This window comes from Equus quagga, chromosome 10 (assembly GCF_021613505.1).
Source record: "Equus quagga isolate Etosha38 chromosome 10, UCLA_HA_Equagga_1.0, whole genome shotgun sequence".
Classification (NCBI taxonomy): Eukaryota; Metazoa; Chordata; class Mammalia; order Perissodactyla; family Equidae; genus Equus; species Equus quagga.
In genome coordinates, this window is record NC_060276.1 from 688,663 (window position 1) to 711,522 (window position 22,860).

At 36.7% G+C, this 22,860-nt stretch overlaps 1 protein-coding gene across 10 annotated transcripts in view; it reads left to right on the forward strand.

The window, feature by feature from the left end:
• The window catches only part of F8 (coagulation factor VIII), a 131,236-nt gene that overhangs the window by 54,297 nt on the left and 54,079 nt on the right, over window positions 1-22,860 (forward strand). For 9 of the 10 annotated variants that reach the window (XR_006890314.1, XR_006890316.1, XR_006890315.1 and 6 more), the window contains 2 exons: window positions 8,295-8,504; window positions 12,812-15,854. Coding sequence is in view for 6 of the 10 variants with exons in the window: in XM_046673463.1 (XP_046529419.1) it covers window positions 8,295-8,504; window positions 12,812-15,854 (3,253 nt within the window). In the remaining 4 variants the exon portion in view is untranslated. The remainder of the gene's footprint in view (window positions 1-8,294; window positions 8,505-12,811; window positions 15,855-22,860) is intronic. The other variant, XM_046673468.1, reaches the window with a different exon arrangement.

Consider the following 22,860-nt stretch of genomic DNA (forward strand, 5'->3'; position numbering starts at 1 on the left):
ATTAATTTTTATGCCAAGTAAGAGTCGTATTTCCTTAAAAATTGTTACATATGAACATATACAATTTTTATAAACGCCTAAATATGTTCATATAATGTGTATTTTTTGTTTTAGAAGGCATCAAATATTCAGAGAACTTTACTTTTAAAGGATAAATCAAATAAGACACAGCTTTCATTTACCCAAACATGCATAATCCATCCTTAATATAATATGCACTCGAATGGTAAATTACACATGAAATACGTAGGGAATGCAATTTTACGTATGTAAAACAATTGCCAGCTATAGCAATTTAACAGTCAAATTAATCAAGACATTGTACATTAAAAAAACCAATATCCTTTTTTTACAGCTTTATTGAAGCATTGGCAAATAAAAATTGTATATATTTAAGATGTACAACATGATCCTTTTGCTATTTACTTGGCTGCCCCTCCTTCTTGCCTCCCCATCTCCTTCCATATTACACCTTTCCACTAACTGTTCCATGTCCAGGTAGCCCATGTTAAAACATACCAAAGAGTGAGTGGCTTCAACAGCAGAGAATTATTTCCTTACAATTCTAGAGGCTAGAAGTCCTAGATCAAAGTGTGAGCAGGATTGGTTTCTTCTGAGGCCCCTCTTGTTGGCTTGTAGTTGGCCACCGTCTCTCTGTGCCCTCACGTTGTCTTTCCTCTGTGTGTGCATATGTCTGTATACAAATTTGCTCTTCTTATAAGGACACCAGTCATATAGGATTAGGGCCCACCTTAATGACCTCATCTTAATGAATTACCTGTTTAAAGACCCTATCTCTAAATGTAGTCACATTCTGAAGCATTAGGGGTTAGAACTTCAACATATGAATTTAGGTGGGAGCACAATTCAGCCCATAACATACATTCATATGTGTATGTGTTTATATACAAACACAAATCAGAATGGTCAAAAATATGATAAAAAATTTTCAATCTCACAACAGGGAAATGCAAAATAGAATACCAACAGAATACATTTTATACCTATCAGACTGGCAAAATTAAAAGAATTATTACTAGTAGGCTTGTGAGTAAAAGGGCACTCTCATACAATGCTGGTGGATAACTAGTACGGTCTTTTTGAAACCATTCTGATTGAAACCATCAAAATTACAAATAAATGCCTTTTGGAGTTCTGGTTCTGGTTAAGATGGAATAAGTACATGTCACCCTGTCTATCCCACTTAATGCAACTAAAAATCTTTAACAGAATGCCTGGAGCAGCCATCTGAGAACCCTGAAAAGTGGTTGGCAGCGGGTAAATTGGAGAAGGAAACTAGAAAAATTTAAAAGCATGCATATTGGAAGTGAAAAAATAAAACTGAATATGAAATGATTATACATAGAAAATCTCAAGAACTCAAAAAAAAAGCTCCTAGGATTAATAAGCGAGTTTAGCCTGATTGCAGAATACAAGGTCAACATACAAAAGTCAGTCATATTTTTATAACCAACAGCAAACTATTGGAATCATAAATTACAAAAATAATACCATTTACAATAGCTCAAAAAATAAAATACTTAGGCATAAATTTAACAAAACATGTGCAGGATCTGTCCACTGAAAATTACAAAACACTGATAAAATAAATTTTAAAAGACCTAAATAAATGGAGACACATACAACGTTTTCAGATTGGAAGACTCAATAGAGTCCAGATGTCAGCTATCCCCAAACTGATCGATAGATTTAATGCAATTCCTATTAAAATCCCAGCAGGATTTTTTGTTGGTAGAGAAAATAATATTATAAAATTTTTCTGGAAAGGCAAAGGAATTAGAATAGCCAAACAATTTTGAAAAAGAAAAATTAAGTTGGAGGACACATATTACCTGATTTTAAGACTTACTCTAAAGCTATAGTAATCAAGATAGCATTGTATTGGCAAAGATCGACACAGACTATACAGTGCAGAAATAGACCCACACATATTTGGCTAATTGATTTTTGAAAGAGATGGAAATGCAATTCAGCAGAGAAAGGATGGTCTTTTCAACAAATGGTGTTGGGACAGTTGGTCATCCATATACAAAAATATAAATCTTGAACTAAATTTCACACTTAAACAAAGATTAACTCAAAATGGATCACAGATCTAAATGTATAATGTAAAACCACAAAAAGTTTCAAAGAAAATATAGGATGAAATTTCATGACCTGGAGTTAGGCAAAGGGTTCTGATAAATGACACAAAAATCCAAATCCATAGAAGGAAAAATTCGTAAATTAGATTTCATCAAACTTTAAAACTTTTGCTCTACAAAAGATACTGTTAGGGAGAATGAAAAGACAAGCCACAGATTGGTAGAAAATATTTGCAAATCACATACCTGAACTCTCAGACTCAGCAGTAAGAAAACAAACCCCTAAAAAATGAGAAAAATTTGAACAGACACATCACCAAAGAAGATATATGGAAGGCAAATAAGTACATGAAAAAATACTGGACATAATTAGCCACCAAGGAAATGCATATTAAAACCACAGTGAGATAGCCATATATGCCTATTTTAATAGCTAAAATAAAACAAAATGGACCATATTAAATATGCTGCCAAGAGTACAGAGCAACAGGAACCCTCATATATTGCTGGTGGGGACGTGCAATGGTATAATAACTGGAAGACAGCTTGGCAATTCTTTTTCTTTGGAAGATTCGTGCTGAGCTAACATCTGTTGCCAATCTTCCTCTTTTTTCTCCTTTTTCCCCAAAGCCCCAGTGCATAGTTGTATATGATAGCTGTAAGTTCTTCTATGTGAGCCACAGCATGGCTATTGACAGGCCAGTGGTGTGGTTCTGCACCCAGGAATGGTACCTGGGCCGCCAAAGCAGAGCAGGCCAAGCTTTTAACCACTAGGCTATCAGTGCTGGCTTGGCAATTTCTTATAAAGTTAAACATACACACTTACCATATGATCCAGCAATCCCACTCCTGGGTGTTTAGCCTAGAGAAACAAAAATTTATATTCACACTAAAACCTGGCCATGAATGTTTATAGCAGCTCTATCCACAATCGCTAAAACTTGGAAACAATCAGACAACCTGGAGCCAGCTTCAAACCCCTAAACCTCCAGCCGGGAACACCCCTGGATCACTCACCCCGTGGGTGCACCGCCTGCCCACCGATCAGCCCCAAGAAGGAAAGCCACAAAAGTAGGGGAGAAACAGGAGTCTCTCGAAGAGGCAAGGAAAGAATTGCAGAGTTAAGAGGAAGTAATTGAAGCCTTTGCCTAGGAGCTGAGAAAGCGGGACTCTCCCCAGCCACAGGACCCCAAAAGATCACTTTTCTCCTTTCCACACACCCCGCCTGTCACCCTGCTTTCCTGCCTCGACTTGACTTGGAATTGGCTGAAGACTACACAAGAATGTATCTTTCCCACTCCCCATCCCACTTGGAAAATTCCGAGGTAGTGTGGCTTCCCTGGCACCATGCCCACATCTACACCGGCTACTCCTTGGTTGGGGAGGACCCCACCCTTTGCTCCCTTTTGTTCTTTTTCTTTGCCCTTTCCCTTGGGGCTGATTCCTTTAATGCTTAATGTCTTCGGATTTGGTTATTTTTTAAGAAAAATATATATGCAATTGGGTTTTGGGGGCAAAGGGAAATTTTTTTCTCTTTGGTTTTGATAAAATTGAGTGTGAGGAGTTTTTAAATGCTACAGCCCCAGGCTTGTCCCATTTGGGGTAGATATTTAAGGGAGGATGTCCCATCAAGCTGGGGGCACCTTCCCACACCCCAGGGACTTCCCTTCTCTCTGGCTTCTTCCTCTTTTCTACAAGGAATTGAGGTGTTGTAACTTTTTGGAAACCCAGTTTTTCAGCTTTTTATTTAGGTAGGCTTTGGGGTACAGGCCATTTGTATCCCCTGGGGAAAACACATGATGGAGAAAGGAAAAGGGAAGGAAAGCTCTCCTCTCCCACTTTCACTTTTAGCTTCTTGAAAATGGGCCCCCACAGAGTAAATCTGCCAGTTTTTATAAAAAACAAAAAATTGGAAACAATCAAAATATCCTACATTAGGCAAATGCTTAAACAAATTGTGTTACATCCATACAATGGAACACTACTCAGGAATAAAACAGAGTGAACTATTGATACACACAACTTGAATGAACCTCAAAGGCATTAAGCTGAGTGATAAGATCCAGTCTCGAAAGATGACATACTGTATTATTTCATTTACAAAACACTCTGGGAAAGGTAATTATATCAGTAGAAAGAATACAATAGTGGTTGTCAGGGCTTAGGTGGGAGTGGGGAGGAGTTTAACTGCAATGGAGAACTCCAGTACAATGAAGTTTTTTATTTTGATGGAGATGTTTTACATCCTGATCGTGCTGGTGGCTACACACATCAATATATGTGCTGAAACTCATAGAACTGCACACCAAATCAAAATCAATTTTGTTATATGTAAAATTTTTAAATTAATTATATATTGTATAAATTTTATATAATATATAAACAAATTCATATTTATATAAAAATATAAACATGATATATATTATATAAATATATATAAACACACATATATATATGTCTTTTGACCCAATATTCCTGCTGCTGGGCTATATCCCAGCGGAATAAAAGTACCAGTATATAAGGACAGATGTACAGGGTGTATTGTAGCAGTTTGTAGTGCTCCAAATAAACTAAAAACAAAGACAATGCCTATCATTAAAGTAATGTTTGAATATATTGTGCACACTCATAATATGAAATACTATGAAGCCATTAAAAAGAATGAGTTAGAACTATACCCAGTCTACTTAGAGTGATATCTATGAGTTATTGTTGAATAATGAGATACAGGTGCAGAGAAGCGTGTATAATATGATCTCATTTTTTTTTTAAAGATTTTATTTTTTTTTCCTTTTTCTCCCGAAAGCCCCCCGGTACATAGTTGTATATTTTAGTTGTGGGTCCTTCTAGTTGTGGCATGTAGGACGCCACCTCAGCATGGCTTGATGAGCTGTACCATGTCCATGCCCAGGATTGGAACTGTTGAAACACTGAGCCGCCTGTAGCGGAGCGCATGAACTTAATCACTCGGCCATGGGGCCAGCCCCAGATCTCATTTTTTTAAAATAATGACCACAAAACAGAAACCATAGACATGAATGTATGTGTATGTAGAATGTGATATGTTTTTCAAGACAGTATGGTATGTTCTAATCATTCTGGGTTGGGGGGTCTTTCCTCAGAGTTTCTATGCATATCTCTATCACTTTATTCCCACTTTGCTTCAAGAACAAAATCATGTAAGTTGTATAATAAAAGAGTGTGGCAAGATGAGTCTAGAGAAGAAGGGTTAGATGTTCGATCTTTTTCAAATCCAATTTGACCATCTCTCTCTTAAGTGGGGAATTTAGCCCATCTGCATGGGATTTATTTGTACTATCTTATTTTTTGTTTCCTATTTTTTCTGAATTTTTCATTTTTTCTTCTTTATTGCTTTTTTAAACTAAGATTTAAAAAAAATTCTTTTTCCTTTACTATTTTGGAAGTTATGCACACTTCTATTTCCATTTGAGGGGGATTACCCTTGAAATTTTACTCTTCATACAAAGTCTGTTGTTGTTGCTTGGTTTTTTTCTAGCATTATTGAGAGATAAGTGACACAGAACATTGTGTAAGTTTAAGGTGTAAACCGTGTTGATCTGATACACTTATATATTGCAAAATGATTACCACAGCAGTGTTAGCTGACTCCTCCATCACATCACATAATTACCATTTCCTTTTTTGTGATGAGAACATTTCAGATCTACTCTCTTAGCAACTTTCAAGTATATAACAATGTTATTAGCTATAATCACCATGCTGTACATTAGATCCCCAGAACTTATTCGTCTTATAACTAGAAGTTTATATCCTTTGAACAACATCTCCCCATATCCCCCAGCCCCAGCCCCTGGCAACCAGCATTCTACGCTGTTTCTGTGAGTTCAGCTTTTTTGGATTCTACATATCAGTGGAATCATACAGTATTTGTCTTTCTCTGTCTGACTTATTTCACGGATGATCATGTTTCTCTGATGATTAGTGATGTTGAGCATCTTTTCATGTACCTGTTGGCCATTTGTATGTCTTCTCTGGAAAAATGTCTATTCAGTTCTTCTGTCCATTTTTTAAATCAGACTTTTTTTGTTATTGAATTGTATGAGTCCTTTCTATGCTTTGGATATTAACCCCTTATCAGATATATGGTTTGCAAGTATTTTCTCCCATTCCTTAGGCTACCTTTTCATTTTGTTGTCTCTTTTGCTGTGCAGAAGCCTTTTAGTTTGATGTAGTCCCACTTTATTTTTGCTCTTATCGCTTGTGCTTTTGGCATCATGTCCAAAAAGTTGTTGCTAAGACCAAAGTCAAGGAGGTTTCCCTGGTTTCAGGTCTTAAGTTTAAGTCCCTAATCCATTTCAAGTGAATTTCTGTGTGTGGTATAATCTGGGGGTCCAGTTTCATTCTTTTGCACATGGCTGTCCAGTTTTCCTAGCACCATTTATTGAAGAGACTGTCCTTTTCCCATTGAGTATTCTTGGCTCCCTTGTCAAATATTAGTTGACCATAAATGTGAAGGTTTATTTCTGGGCTCTCGATTCTGTTCCCTTGGTCTACATGTCTATTTTATTTTATTTTATTTTATTTTTGATGAGGAGGACTGGCCCTGAGCTAACATCTGCTGCCAATCTTCCTCTTTTTGCTTGAGGAAGATTGTCGCAGAGGTAACATGTATGCTGATCTTCCTCTATTTTTTGTATGTGGGACTCTGTCTCAGCATGGCTTGATGAGCAGTGCATAAGGCCATGCCCAAAATCTGAACCCATGAACCCTGGGCCACTGAAGCAGAGCATATGAACTTAACCACCATGCCACTGGGCCAGCCCTATATGTGTCTATTTTTATGCCAGTACCATACTGTTTTAATTACTATAACTTTGTAGTATAGTTTGAAATCAGGAAGTGTGATGCCTCTGGCTTTGTTCTTCTTTCTCAGGATTGCTTTGGCTATTTAGGGTCTTTTGTGGTTCCATATGAATACTCATATTTTCCATCAGCATTTACCAAATAGTTCATTCTTTCTGCTACTGGTTTAAGAAGCTGCCTTTATCATATGTTACATTTCCATTTATATCTGTGTCTGTTTCTGGACTCTATATTCTGATTGACATATTTATCTGTGCCTGCATTAAGACCACACTTTTAAGTACAATAGCTTTATGATATCATTTGATACTTTCTAGGGCAAGAAACTTTGACTCTCAATTAGTTACATTAAGCTAGTGTCTGAGCATTGCTTAGTGGATTTGTGTGTCACCACCTTGCAGAGTAGACAAACATTTATTGAATGGTTGGATGGATAGATGTATGGAAGAGGCTTTCAGAAACAATTCTCTTTATAGACTGAAGTCAATGTTACTTTTGTTTAGCTTTTTATTTAGATATAATTTCAAGCTTACAGAAATGCTGCAAGAATAGTAGAGAGAACTCTCATATACTCTTTACTCGGATTCACTAATTTTTAACATTTTGCTGTATTTGCTTTATAAGCCTCTCTTTTCTCTGTATACATGCTTTTATTACTTATTTTCCATTTGAGAATAGGTTGCAGACATCAAGCCCCTTTATCTCTTAGTACTTCATTGTGTATTTCCTATGAATAAAGATACTCTCTTATATAACCCAAGTAGAGTTATGAAATTCAGAAAATCTAACATTGATGCAATACATTTATCTAACTAGCAGCCAATATTCCAATTGTATCAATCAATGCTATCTTTTGTAGCATTTCTTCCCTCTACTTCAGGGTCCAGTCCTGGATCCTGCACTGGACTAAGGTCCTGCTTCTTTGAAATGTTTGTTTCCTTGAATTTGGAACATTAGCAGATGTTAATTTTGATCACCCAATCAAGAGTTTTTTTCTGGTTTCTCCTCTGTGTAGTTACTATTTTTCCCCTTGCAACTAACAAGCAGTTTGTAGGAAAACAGTTGAAGACCATGCAAATGCCCTTTTCCTCATCAAACTGCCCCTCCCACCATATAGCATCCAAGTCCATCTTTACCACGATGGTCTATGGCTCACTTCGCTTTGGGATTGGGACCTAGCTGATCAAATATTAATGATGTACCTTTTTTTGGAAGGTTAATGCTATCTCTTCTTGAGAATAAGGTAATGGGCATAACATATAATCATTTCTAATCATGTCATGACAATCCAAAATAATAAATCCAGATACTGCTAAAACTTCTCATTCCCCATTTCTTTTGTAGGCATCAATGGCTTTGTTTTTGATAGCTTGCAGCTGTCAGTTTGTTTGCATGAGGTGGCATACTGGTACATTCTAAGTGTTGGAGCACAGACTGACTTTCTCTCTGTCTTCTTCTCTGGATATACCTTCAAACACAAAATGGTCTATGAAGACACACTTACCCTATTCCCATTCTCAGGAGAAACCGTCTTCATGTCAATGGAAAACCCAGGTTAGTTATTTTCATTATTCTTTTTCTAATAGCTGTGATTACTTCATAAGCCTTTCATATGCCCTTTTGACCACTAGCTCACATTTGGGCAGATATCAAATTGTTCAAGTGATTTTGGTAATTGCAAGGCATTTTGATGACAGCACCACATCAAGCATTTAACTTAAAAGTCTTTGCTCTAAAAAGTGCCTTTACTTGCTATGGGCTAAAATTTTTAGAGTGTTTACTAAGCTATAGTGGTGAGTACATTTATACATGCAGTTAACATGTGGAGGCTAAATATGTTTCTGTGTGCCTTGTGATCATTGGTGTTGTTGGTCTCATCCTCCCTCTCCATCGATAACCACTGCAAGGCTTTTGAAAGCACTAGCCCTGTGATCAGGAGGAACACTGACCTGGCCTAAATCCAACACAGATTGTCGCTACATTCATGCAGCTTGGTAACAAGCACTAGGCCACTCCATGGGATGCTCCTTATCCCTCCTACCCCCATCATCTTCAGAGGAAAGCACATAAAACTACCTGAAGATTGTCGTTATTCTCTTACATGTATGGCTTTTCTGGAGATAAATCCTCATGGGGAAATTTCTGGGGAATAAAAACCAATCTCATCATATATAAATGTATATTCATGTTCATACCTAGAAACTTATCTTACTTCAAGTGATGTATTTTTGTGGAAAGTGAGTGAAGAAGAACCTGACAGAACTCCAATAACACCTCTGAAAGTGTCTTGTTTATTTATATTTATGTCTTTGTTATCTGTTTTCCAATAAGTTGCAAACTCTCTGAGGACAGAGACCTTGTTTATCTTGTTCATCACTGTATCACCAATATTCACAATGCCTGGTCTATAGTAGATGCTTAATAAATATTTTTTCAATGAATGAATTAATTAAATACGTCCAAAAAGACTGTAAAACAGAATGTATAACATGGTTGTAATTGTCTAAACCAAAGAGAGAAAGTGTGTGTGTCTGTGTGTGTGTGTGTAGGCAGAGAAAAAATATTAAAAATATCAATATTTTGAGAAGCTTTTAAACTACTTTGGTGATCACTTAAATTCTAAAGGCAAATTAAAACTCTATGTCTTGAGGGAAAATTTTTTAAGATAGTATCATTGATTACAAAGCTCAAGCTAAATAAAGCCCCTAGAGATTTCCCGTGTTCAGTATGGTAAAGTCTGATCTCTTTTATTTGTTTATTTTATTGAGATTAAATTCACATAACATAAAATTCACCATTTTACCCATTTAAAAGTGTACAACTTAGTGGCTTCCAGTACATTCACAGTGTTGTGCAACCATCACTGCTGTCTAATTTCAGAATTTTTCATCACCCCAAAAAGAAACCCTTTACCATTGTCACTCCCTATTACCCCTCCCCCAGCCCCTGGCAATCACTAATCTTCTTTCTGTCTCTGTGGAATTGTCTCTTCTGGATATTTCATTTAAATAGAATAATGCAATATTTATTTTCTGTGTCTGGTTTATTTCACTCAGAATAATGTTTTCAAGATTCATCCATGTTGTATTGCGTATCAGTACATCATTCTTTTTATGACTATACAGTTCACTTTACACCCTGCTTTAACCACATATTACCGCAAAAAAGAAATGATAATTATGTGACGTGGTAGAGGTGTTAGCTAACACTACTGTGGTGCTCATACTGTAATATATAAATATATCAAATCAATACATTGTACACGTTAAACTTACAAAACGATATCTGTCAATTATATCTCAATAAAAAAAGAAATTATAGCCAGCAGGTTGGTCAACTGTTTCTGTAAATAAAGTTTTATTGGAACATACACACAAAAGAAATACAATTAACTTTTGTATATTGACCTTGTAGCTTGCGACCTTGTAACTTGCAACCTTGCTAAATTCACTTATAAGATCTGGCAGTTATTGGATTCCCATAAAGTTTTCTATGTACACAATCAAACTGTTTGCTAATATTGACAGTTTCAGTTTTCCCTATCCAACCCCATGCCTTTTATTTCTTTTTTTGTGACTCGATTTTGAATAAAACTAGTAAGAATAGAAAAAACATACCACAAGTTTTGATGAGTCATATTTTTACTATCATTGAGTTTGAAATATTTTCTAACGTCCATTGTGGTTTCCTCATTTACCCATAGTTATTTAAAAATGTTTTACTAAATTTCTAAACATATGGGTGTTTTCTAGTTATCTCTCTGTGGCTAATTTCTTACTTTTACTTCACTGAGGTCATATAACATACTCAATATGATTTCAATTATTTGGAATTTGTTGAAACTTGCCTGTGTCAGAAGTTGGAGGAGGAGATTGGCAGCTGAGGTGTCTTCAAAAGAATTATAATTCTTTTAATTTTCTTTGCATCTGTGATTATATCTCCTTTTTTATTTCAAATTTTGTACATGTGGAATTTCTTATTTTTATTTAGTTATTGATTTTATCTTGTTTTTCATCAAAGAATCAACTCTTCTTTAAGCTCTCAGACTGAGATTAATTAATCAATCATAATATTTTAAACTTATCTTTATTTACACATGTAAGACAGAAAGATGTTCTCATTACAAAAATTTAACCAATACAGATATAACTAAAGTCCCTCTTGATCATTATTCCCAATCCCAGGCCCTTTGCAGACCCGTTTATGGAATTTCATTTTCCCCTTTTCTCACCCAATTACCGTCCTCCTCAAGAAAAGGAAGGTATTAGTTTTGTCTAAGTTATAACAGTGGAATTTTAAGAGTCAAAACCTTATTTAAATACTCATTTCAGCTCCAATCCTGGTCCACTCTGACTCAACATGGTTTTACACCATCAAAAATATGCCTTAAATATCACGAGACTGGGCTCCCAATCCCAAAACTTATGATATAGTTATGTCCTTATATTTAGTGAAATAACATTATTAGGGCTATGTAAATGTTCACTGTGGAACCAAATAAAGATTACATTTCCCATTTTTATAACTTGTTTAACTGGAACTTCTAAGTATCTTCCTGTTCTTCTTTTACTGTTTTCCCTTTACTTATCCTCTTTTTTTCAAGAGTTCCATCGTATAACATATTCTTTTTTGCTTAGAGACTGACCTCCTGGACCCATTCATCCTCTTACTCCAATATGGGCTGATTCTCTCCAGGTCTGAGGCTCAGTTATCAATTTGGGACTTTTCTTCACCCTCCCTCAGGATAGTGCCTGGTTCCTGGATCCTATGTCTTCCTATTTTTTAATATACTCCTTTATTTTGGTATAAAACATTCTCTAATCACTTCTTGAGAATGGCTTTCTTGAGAAAATATCTTTATTCTCATTTCTCATTTGATTGATTATCTGGCTGCACATAAATGGCTGCAGTGTGCATTAATTCCAAAATGTGTTTGACCATAGGAACTTTGGCCATGGGCATCCTATTATCTCACAGGGCTCTGTGGAAATATACTTTGGGGAAAGTTTTCCCTTTGAGAGAAAGCTGGATTCAGTTCAGATTTTGCAAATATTGTGTGAGATGATGAGGCTGTACTTGATGGGGAGCTTGGTAAAGGTGTATTTTTTTTCACTTACACTCGTGCATCTGCTTTACCACCATGAAATGCCTTCACTCAGCTAATCCTGTCCATAGTAGAAATTAATATTGCTAGCGCTGTGGTGGGATTTTTATATTATGTGTATCCTAAACCTAAATCCTGCTCCCTTGTGCTTATTTATCCCGCAAATTGGTGACAGTGGATGCTAGGCATTGTGTTATGTGATTTGAATGCGTTATATGATGGGGTAGATACAATTAGCTTCATTCACAAATTAGAAAACTGGAACTCAGAGAGCTCAATTGACTTGCTGAAAGTCACACAGTTAGTAAATGGGAGAGCTAGGATTTGAACCCAGGAAATTTGACTCTAAAACCTGTGCCACTATGTTATATAGCAATAACAACTAGCCTGTACAAACATTCCTGAATTAAGGCACTGTCATCATCAAAGAGTTCTGTGTGACTATTAAGACTTTCCACTATTGTGTATGTTAAATACATTTCTCCACTTTTATCCCAGTATCTATTCAATATTTTTAATTACAGCCCTTTCTTGTGGTCACAAACAGATATATCACAACAGCAGCAATGCAAAAACCATTTTTACTACCATTGTTAGACTACTATCACGTGTCATGGATTTAACCCAATGACCTGTAATATAATGGTGCTGACTAATATTTTTTCATTTATCTGGGAATAAGAGAGAATCTCTAACACAGAACTTGCTTGGGACCTGAGTTATGAGTAACCAGAATCTTATTCTTCCTCATCTCCAGGTTTGTGGGTTCTGGGGTGCCACAACTCAGACTTTCGGAACAGAGGCATGACAGCCTTACTGAAGGTTTCTAGTTGTAACAGGAACACTGGTGATTATTATGAGGACATATATGAAGATATTCCAACCTCCTTGCTGAATGAAAAGAATATCATTGAACCCAGAAGCTTCTCCCAGAATTCAAGGCACCCTAGCACTAGGCAAAGACGAGTCAAAGCCAACACAACTCCAGAAAATGATGTAGAGAAGATTTACCTTCGGTCTGGAGAGAGAACACAGCTGCTTAAAGTACAAAGTGTCTCCTCTAGTGATTTGTTGATGCTCTTGGGACAGAATCCTACTCCACACGCATTATCCTTATCTGATCTCCAAGAAGTCACATATGAGGCTAACGACCATTTACTTGGAACAATAGAAAGAAACAAGGGCCCATCTGAAGTGGCATATCTCACACCAGAGCTCCATCACAGTGGGGATAGAGTATTTTCTCCTGAGCCAGAACTGCAGTTAAGATTAAATGAGAATTTGGGGACAACTATATCAGTAGAGTTGAAGAAACTTGATTTTAAAATTTCTAGTTCATCAAACGATCTAATGATCTCGCCAACAATTCCATCAGACAAGTTGGCAGCAGGTATTGAAAAGACAGGGTCGTTAGGACGCCCAAATATGCCAGTTCAGTTTAGTAGTCAACTAGACACCACTGTATTTGGCAAAAATTCACCTCACCTTATTGAGCCTGCTGTACCTTTGGGCTTGAGTGAAGGAGATAATGATTCCAAGTTGATTGAAGCAGCTTTAATGAATAGGCAAGAAAGTTCACTGGAAGAAAATGTATTGTCAATGGAAAGTGAAAGGTTATTTAAAGAGGAAGGAATTCATGGACCTGTTTCATTGACTAAAGATAATGCTTTATTCAAAGTTAATTTCTCTTTTGTAAAGACAAACAAGGCACCAATTAACACAACAACTACTAGAAAGACTCACATTGATGGCCCAACATTATTAATTGAGAATAGAACATCAGTCTGGCAAGATATTATATTAGAAAGTAACAGTGGTTTTCCAGAAGTGACTTCTTTGATTCATGATGAAACGTTTATGGACAAAAATACTACAGCTTTGGGGCTAAATCATGTGTCAAATAAAACTACTGCATCAAAAAATATGGAAATGATCCGCCAAAAAAAAGAGGACTCTGCACCACTAGGTGAAGAAAATCCAGATATATCATTCTTCAAGATGTTGTTCTTGCCAGATTCAGCAAATTTGATAAAAAGGCCCCTTTGCAAGAACTCCCTGAGCTCTGGGCAAAGGCCCAGTCCAAAGCAATTAATATCTTTAGGATCAGAAAAATCCGTGAAAGATCAGAATTTCTTGTCAGAGAAGAATAAGGTGGTAGTAGGAGAAGATGAATCTACAAAGGACACAGGACTCAAAGAGATGATTTTTCCAAACAGCAAGAGCATATTTCTTACTAACATGGCTAATGTCCAAGGAAATGATACACACAATCAAGAGAAAAACTCCCAGGAAGAGATAGAAAGGAAGGAAAAATTAATCCAAAAGAATGTAGTTTTGCCTCAGGTGTATACAGTGACTGGCACTAAGAATTTCCTGAAGAACCTTTTCTTACTAAGTGCTAAGCAAAATGTTGAAGGCTTAGATGAGGGGACGTATACTCCAATACTTCAAGACACTAGGACATTAATTGAGTCAGCAAATAGAGCAATGACTCACATGGCCCATTTCTCAAAAGTAAGGGAGGAAGCAAACTTGGAAGCCTTTGGAAATCAAACAAAGGAAATGGTAGAGAAGCATCCAAGCACCACAAGGATGGCTCCTAATCCACATCAGCAGAATGTTATCACTCACCATGGTAAGCGGGCTTTGAAACAATTCAGACTCCCACGAGAAGAAACAAAACTTGAAAGGGGGCTAATTTTGAATGATACCTCAACCCAGTGGTCCAAAAACATGAAATATTTGATCCAAGGCACCCTCACACAGATAGAGTACAATGAGAAGGATAAAAGAGCCATTACTCAGTCCCTCTCGTCAGATGGTTCTGTGAGGAGTCATGGCATCACTCAAACGAATGGCTCTGCATTACCCATTGCAAAAGTATCAGTATTTTCATCAATTAGACCTAGAGATCTGACCAAGATCCCATCCCAAGACAACTCTTCTCATCTTCTAGCATCAGCCTGTAGTTATACCTTTAGGGAGAAGAGTTCTGGGATCCAAGAAAGCAGTCATTTCTTACAAGGAGCCAGAAAAAATAACCTGTCTTTAGCCTTCCTAACCTTGGAAATGATCAGAGGTCAAGGAAAGATCAGCCCCCTGGGGAGCTTGTCTGAAGCATCTGGCAAAGTTGAATTACTTCCTAAAGTTCATGTTCATCAGGAAGACTCTTTCCCTATGAAAACTAGTGATGGTTCCCCTGGCCACCTGGATCTCATGGAAGAGATTTTCCTTCAGAAAGCACAGGGACCTGTTCAGTTGAATAAAGTAAATAGACCTGGGACAATAGCCTTTCTGAAGTGGGCAGCAGAAAGCTCTGAAAAGACTCCCTCCAAACTGCTGGGTCCCCTTGCTACCGAGATACCAAGAGAAGAGTGGAACTCCCAAGAGAAGTCTCAAAAAACCAAAGCTTTTAAGGCAAAAGACACCATTTCATCCTTGGACCCTTGTGAAAACAGTCATTCAATAGCAGCAAGAAATAAAGGACAAGATAAGCCCCAAGGAGAAGCCACCTGGGCAAAGCAAGAAGAGACTGGAAAGTTGTGCTTTCAAAACCTACCAGTCTTGAAACACCATCAGAGGCAAATGACCCTTACTACTGTTCAGCCAGAGGAAGACAAAATTGACTATGATGATACCTTCTCAACTGAAACAAAGAGAGAAGATTTTGACATTTATGGTGAGGAGGAAAATCAAGACCCCCGCAGCTTTCAAAAGAGAACACGACATTATTTTATAGCTGCAGTGGAACGGCTCTGGGATTATGGGATGAGTAGATCCCCCCATGCACTAAGAAACAGGTATGGGTACATTTATTATTCCTTTGTACTGCTAGTGTGACATTTGACTTTACCATGTGCTGAAACAAGAGGAAATGCATAGCCAATCTGCAGCAGTGAAACTCCAAAGATTGCTTTATAGAGGAACTCTAAGAACCAGGTGGCAAAGTCTAGATAAAGCTGAGGAGTAAATTGGAGGTAGATGATGACCCAGCAATGAGAGTTAGAGGATGGTAAATCCAGATGGTATGAAACTCTTACTCTGGTGGGATGGAGGAAAAGAAGAGGGGTTTACAAAAGAGTAGAGGGTCAAGAAGCAGCAATGGGGAACAGGAAGAAAGTAAACCTTACCTTTCAGCCTTATGAGTTGCACAAGAAGTCTTGGTCTCATGAGAGAGCCCTGAAAGAGGCAAGAGGAAGAGGTGAAGTGTGTGGTAAAGAGGTTGAGGATGCAGGGAAAGTTCTTTTCGATTGTACTGAGGATCCAGAGGGAAAAATGGGAGGATTTGATTGTTAGGGGAGTAGAGGGAGGTTGGGCAGGGGAGAGAAAGCACAGAAAAATTTGGAAGATAAACATAAGGAGAAAAATCAGTTAACAAATATTTATCGAGCATGTACTATATGCCAGACATTTTTGCAGACACTGGAGTGCAGCAATGTAGGAGCTTACAGTCTATTGGGGAGAGCAACAGATAATAACTTAGTATAAAAACAAATAGGAGAATCTTTTTTTTATTGAGGTCAAAATGGTTTATAACTGTGAAATTCCAGGTGTACATTATTATTTATCAGTATTCTGTATAGACTTCATCGTGCTCACCACTAATAGTCTAATTTTTATCCATCACCATACATATATGCCCCTTTACCCCTTTCTCCCACCCCCAAACCCCCTTCCCCTCTGGTAACCACCAATTTGTTCTCTTTGTCCACATGTTTGTTTATCTTCCACATATGAGTGAAACTGTACGGTGTTTGTCTTTCTCTGTCTGGCTTATTTCACTTAAGATAATGCCCTCAAGGTACATCCATATTGTTGCAAATGGGATGATTTTGTCTTTTTATAGCTGAGTAGTATTCCATTGTATATATATATACCACATCGTCTTTATCCATTCTTCCATTGATGGGCACTTGAGTTGCTTCCATGCCTTGGCTATTGTGAATAATGCTGCAGTGAACATAGGGGTGCATAAATCTCTTTGAATTGTTGATTTCAAGTTCTTTGGATGAATACCCATTAGTGGGATAGCTGGATTGTATGGTATTTCTGTTTTTAGTTTTTTGAGAAATCTCCATGCTGTTTCCCATAGTGGCTGCACCAGTTTGCATTCCCACCAGCAGTGTATGAGGGTTCTCTTTTCTCCACATCCTCTCCAACATTTGTTGATTTTTGTCTTGGTAGTTATAGCCATTCTGATGGGTGTGAAATGATATCTTGTTGTAGTTTTGATTTACATTTCCCTAATGATTAGTGATGTTGAACATCTTTTCATGTGCCTGTTGGCCACCTGTATATCTTCTTTGGAAAAATGTCTGTTCGTATCCTCTGCCCATTTCTTGATCAGGTCGTTTGTTTTTTTATTGTTGAGTTGTATGAGTTCTTTATATGTTTTGGAGATTAACACCTTGTCAGATATTTTATTTGCAAATATTTTCTCCCAGTTTGTGGGTTGTCTTTTCATTTGTTCATGGTTTCCTTTGCTTTGCAGAAGCTTTTTAGTCTGATGTAGTCCCATTTGTTTATTTTTTCTTTAGTTTCCCTTGCCCAAGTAGACATGGTATTTGAAAAGATGCTGTGAAGACCAATGTCAGCAAGTTTACTGCCTATATTTTCTTCTAGGAGTTTTATGGTTTCAGGCCTTACCTTCACGTCTTTAATACATTTTGACTTAATTTTTGTGTATAGTGTAAGATAATGGTCTACTTTCATTCTTTTGCATGTGGCTCTTCAGTTTTCCTAACACCATTTATTGAAGAGAATTTTCTTTCTTCATTGTATTTCTTGGCTCCTTTGTAGAAGATTAGCTGTCCATAGATGTGTCGTTTTATTTCTGGGCTTTCAATTCTGTTCCATTGATCCGTGTGTCTGTTTTTGTGCCAGTGTCATGCTGTCTTGATTATTATGGCTTTGTAGTATATTTTGAAGTCAGGGATTGTGATGCCTCCAGCTTTGTTCTTTTTTCTCAGGATTGTCTTCAGTATTCAAGGTCTTTTGTTCTTCCATATAAATTTTAGGAGTCTTTGTTCTATTTTCATTAAGACTGTCATTGGGTTTCTGATTGGGATTGCATTGAATCTGTAGATTGCTTTAGGTAATATGGACACTTTAACTATGTTTATTCTTCCAATCCTTGTGCATGTAGTATCTTTCCATTTCTTTATGTCATCTTCAATTTCTTTCAATACTATTTTATAGTTTTCAATGTATAGATCTTTCACATTCTTGGTTAAATTTATTCCTAGATATTTTTTGTTGTGGTGGTGGTGGTTATAAATGGGATTGTATTGTTGAGTTCTCTTTCTGCTAGTTCGTTATTAGAGTATAGAAATGCAACTGATTCTTGTAAGTTGATTTGTACCCTGCAACTTTACTGTAGTTGTTGACTATTTCTAGTAGTCTTCTGATGGATTCTTTAGGGTTTTCTATTTATAGAATCATGTCATCAACAAACAGCAAGAGTTTCACTTCCTATTTTCCAGTTTGGATTCCTTTTATTTTTTTTCCTTGCCTAATTGCTCTGGCCAAAACTTCCACTACTATGTTGAATAAGAGTGGCGACAGTGGGTACCCTTATCTTGTTCCTGTTCTCAGAGGAATGGCTTTCAGTTTTTCACCATTGAGTATGATGTTGGCTGCAGGTTTGTCATATTTGGTCTTTATTATGTTAAGGTACTTTCCTTGTATACCCATTTTATTGAGAGTTTTTATCATAAATGGATGTTGGATCTTGTCAAATGCTTTCTCTGAATCTATTGAGATGATCATGTGATTCTTATTCCTCATTTTGCTAATGTGGTGTATCACATTAATTGATTTGTGGATGGCAAACCATCCCTGCTTCCCCAGAATAAATCTCATTTGATCATGGTGTATGATCCTTTTAATGTATTGCTGTATTTGGTTTGCCAATATCTTGTTGAGGATTTTTGCATCTATGTTCATCAGCAATATTGGGCTGTAATTTTTCTTCTTTGTATTGTCCTTGTCTGGTTTTGGTATCAGGGTGATGTTGGCCTCTTAGAATCAGTTAAGAAGTATTCTGTTTTCTTCAATTTTTTGGAATTGTTTGAGAAGGATAGGTATTAAATCTTCCTTGAAGGGGAACCGTCATACACTGCTGATGGGAGTGCAAACTGGTGCAACAACTATGGAAAACATTATGGAGAGTCCTCAAAAAATTAAGAATATATCTACCATGTGATCTAGCTATTCCACCACTGGCTATTTACCCAATGAACATGAAAACACGAATGTGAATGCATAAAGATACATGCACCCCTATGTTAATTGCAGCATTATTCACAATAGCCAAGACTTGGAAGCAACCTTGGTGCCCATCAAGGGATGAATGGATAAAGATGTGGTATCTATACACAATGGAATACTACTCAGCCATAAGAAATGATGAAATCCAGCCATTTATGACAACATGCATGGACCTTAAGGGTATTATGCTAAGTGAAATAAGTCAGAGAGAGAAAGTCAAATACCGTATGATCTCACTCATAAGTAGAAGATAAAAATGACAAACAAACACATAGAGACAGAGATTGGATTGGTGGTTACCAGAGGTGAAGAGGAGAAGAAGGAGAGTGAAAGGGGTGATTAAGCACAGGTGTGTGGTGATGGATTATAAGTAGTCTTTGGGTGGTAAACATGATGTAATCTACACAGAAATAGAAATATATAATGATGTATGCCTGAAATTTATGTAATTTTATGAACCAATGTTATTGCAATAAAAATAAATAAATAAATAAATAAATAATAAATCTTCTTTGAATGTTTGGTAGAATTCTCCTGAGAAGCCATCTGGTCCTGCAGTTTTGCTTTTTGGAAGGTTTTTGATTATTGTTTCAATCTCTTTACTTGTGATTGGTTTATTCGGATTCCCTATTTCTTATTAATTCAGTTTTGGGAGGTTGTATGAGTCTAAGAATTTATGTGTTTCTTCCATGTTATCAAATTTGTGGGCATATAGGTTTTCATAGTATTCTCTTATAATCGTTTGTATTTCTGTAGTATCTGTTGTAATTTTTCCTCTTTTATTTCTAATTTTATTTATTTGAGATTTCTCTCTTTTGTTCTTATTGAGTCTGGCTAAGGGTCTGTCAATTTTGTTTATCTTCTCAAAGAACCAGCTCTTGGTTTCATTAATCCTATCTACTGATTTTTAGTCTCTATTTCATTTATTTCTGCTCTGATTTTTATTATTTCCTGCCTTCTGCTGACATTGGGCTTTGTTCTTTTTCTAGTTCTGTTAGGTGCATTTTAAGATTGCTTGAGATTTTTCTTGCTTGTTGAGGTAGGCCTGTATTGCTATGAATTTCCCTCTCATGACCACTTTTGCTGCATCTCCTAAGAGTTGATATGTTGTATTTTCATTTTCATTTGTCTCCAGGTATTTTTTAATATCCCCTTTGATATCTTCACTGATTCCAGTGGTTGTTCACTAGCATGTTGTTAAGTCTCCACATATTTCTGACTTTGCCAGTTTTTTTTTCTTTTTGCTTTTTCTCCCCAAATCCCCCTAGTACATAGTTGTATATTTTAGTTGTGGGTCCTTGTAGTTGTGGCATGTGGGACACTGCCTCAACATGGCCTGGTGAGTGGTGTCATGTCCGTGCCCAGGATCAGAACCGATGAAACCCTGGGCTGCCAAAGCAGAGCACACGAACTTAATCACTTGGCCATGGGGCTGGCCCCCCAGTTTTTTTCTTATAGTTGATTTCCAGTTTCATAACATTGTGGTTGGAAAAGATGGTTAAGATGATTTTGATCTTCTTAAATTTATTGAGGCTTGCCTTGCTTCCCAATATATGGTCTATTTTTGAGAATGATCCATGTGCACTTCAGAAGAATGTGTATTCCGCTGTTTTTGGATGGAATGCTCTCTATATATCTATTAATTCCATCTGATCAAGTTTTTTGTTTAAATCTTCTATTTCCTTGTTGACTTTTTGTCTGTATGATCTATCCATTGATGTAGGTGGGGTGTTGAGGTCCCCTACTAGTTCTAATTTCTTCCTTTAGGTGTCTTAATAATTGCCTTATGTTCTTTGGTGCCCCTGTGTTATGTGCATGTATATTAATAAGTGTTATATCCTCTTGGTGGAATGTACTTTTTATCATTATACACTGCCTCTCTTGTTCTCTCATTGTCTTTTTTAACTTGAAGTCTGCTTTATCTGATATAAGTGTGGCAATACCTGCTTTCTTTTGTTTGCCATTAGCTTGGAGTATTGTCTTCCATCCATTCACTCTGAGCCTATGTTTGTCTTTAGAGCTGAGATGTGTTTCCTTGAGGCAGCATATTGTTGGGTCTTGTTTTCTAATCCACCCAGCTACTCTGTGTCTTTTGATTGAGAATTCAATCCATTTACATTTAGAGTGATTATTGACATATGAGGGCTTAATACTGCCATTTTATCTCTTTTTTTCTGGTTGTTCTATGTTTCCATTGGTTTTTTTCCTTTGTATTTCTGACTGCCATTTCATTTTGGTGGTTTTCTGAAGAGGTATTCTCAGTTTTCTCTCTTTTTGTGAATTGTGGCTCTGCTCTGAATTTTTGTTTAGCAGTTACCATGAGGATTGTATAAAAGATCTCATAGATGAAATAGTCCATTTTCTCATAGCCTCTTATCGCCATAGACCTAAGCAAGTTCCTTCCTTTTCCTCTCCCATTTTGAGTTATTGCTGTTACAAATTGTTCTGTTTTTAATGTTGTGAGTTTGTGACTAAGTCGAAGCATTTATCATTACTTTTGATGATTTCTTTCCCTTTATCTCTTAAGTTATAATTGAGTCTTTGCTTCCCTCTTCTGATAGAGAGCTGCAGTTTTCTTATTATGTATGTCTATTTATCTCCTTGCTCAGAGCTTTGTAGACCTGTGCCTTTTTGTTTCAGGTGTGAGGGCATCTTTAATTATTTCTTGTAGGGGAGGTCCAGCAGCAATGAACTCCCTCAGCTTTTGTTTACCTAGGAAAGCTTTTATTTCTCCATCATATCTGAAGGAAAGTTTCATTGGATAGAATAGTCTTAGCTGAAACAGTTTGTCTTTCAGTATTTTGAATATATCATTCCATTATCTCCTAGCCTGTAGTGTTTCTGCTGGGAAAGCCACTGAAAGCCTGATAGGGTTTCCTTTGCAGGTTATTTTCTTCTGCCTTGCTGCCCTTAATATTTTTTTCTCTGTCATTGACTTTTAGCATTTTTACTAATATATGCCTTGGGGAAGGTCTTTTAGCAGCAATGTAACTAGGCATTGTATTAGCTTTGTTTATTTTTAAATCCAGATCCATCCCCAGGTTTGGGAACTTCTCAGCTATTATTTCTTTGAACAAGGTCTCTGCTACTTTCTCTCTCTCTTCTCCCTCTTGAATACCTACAGTCCTGATGTTGCTTTTCCTAATTGAGTCTGATATTTCTCAAAGAATGCCTTCATTTTAAAAAAATCTTAGTTCTGTCTCCTCCTCCACTGGTAGAATTTCTATATTTTAATCCGCTAAATAACTAATTCTTTCCTCCACAACTTCAGCTCTATTTCTTATGGATTCTAGATTATTTTTTACTTCATTAATTGTGTTTTTCATATCCAGAATTTCTGCTGGATATTTTTTTATAGTTTCAGTCTCTCTGGTGATGAGATTCATTTTATTCCTGAGCTCATTAAATTGTCTTTCTGTGTTCTCTTGTAAATCGTTGAGTTTCTTTATGACAGCTATTTTGAATTCTCTATCATTTAGGTTGTTGGGGCATTTGTGGTAGTACTAGGTAATAGATTCCACCTGTTACTGCTAGGGA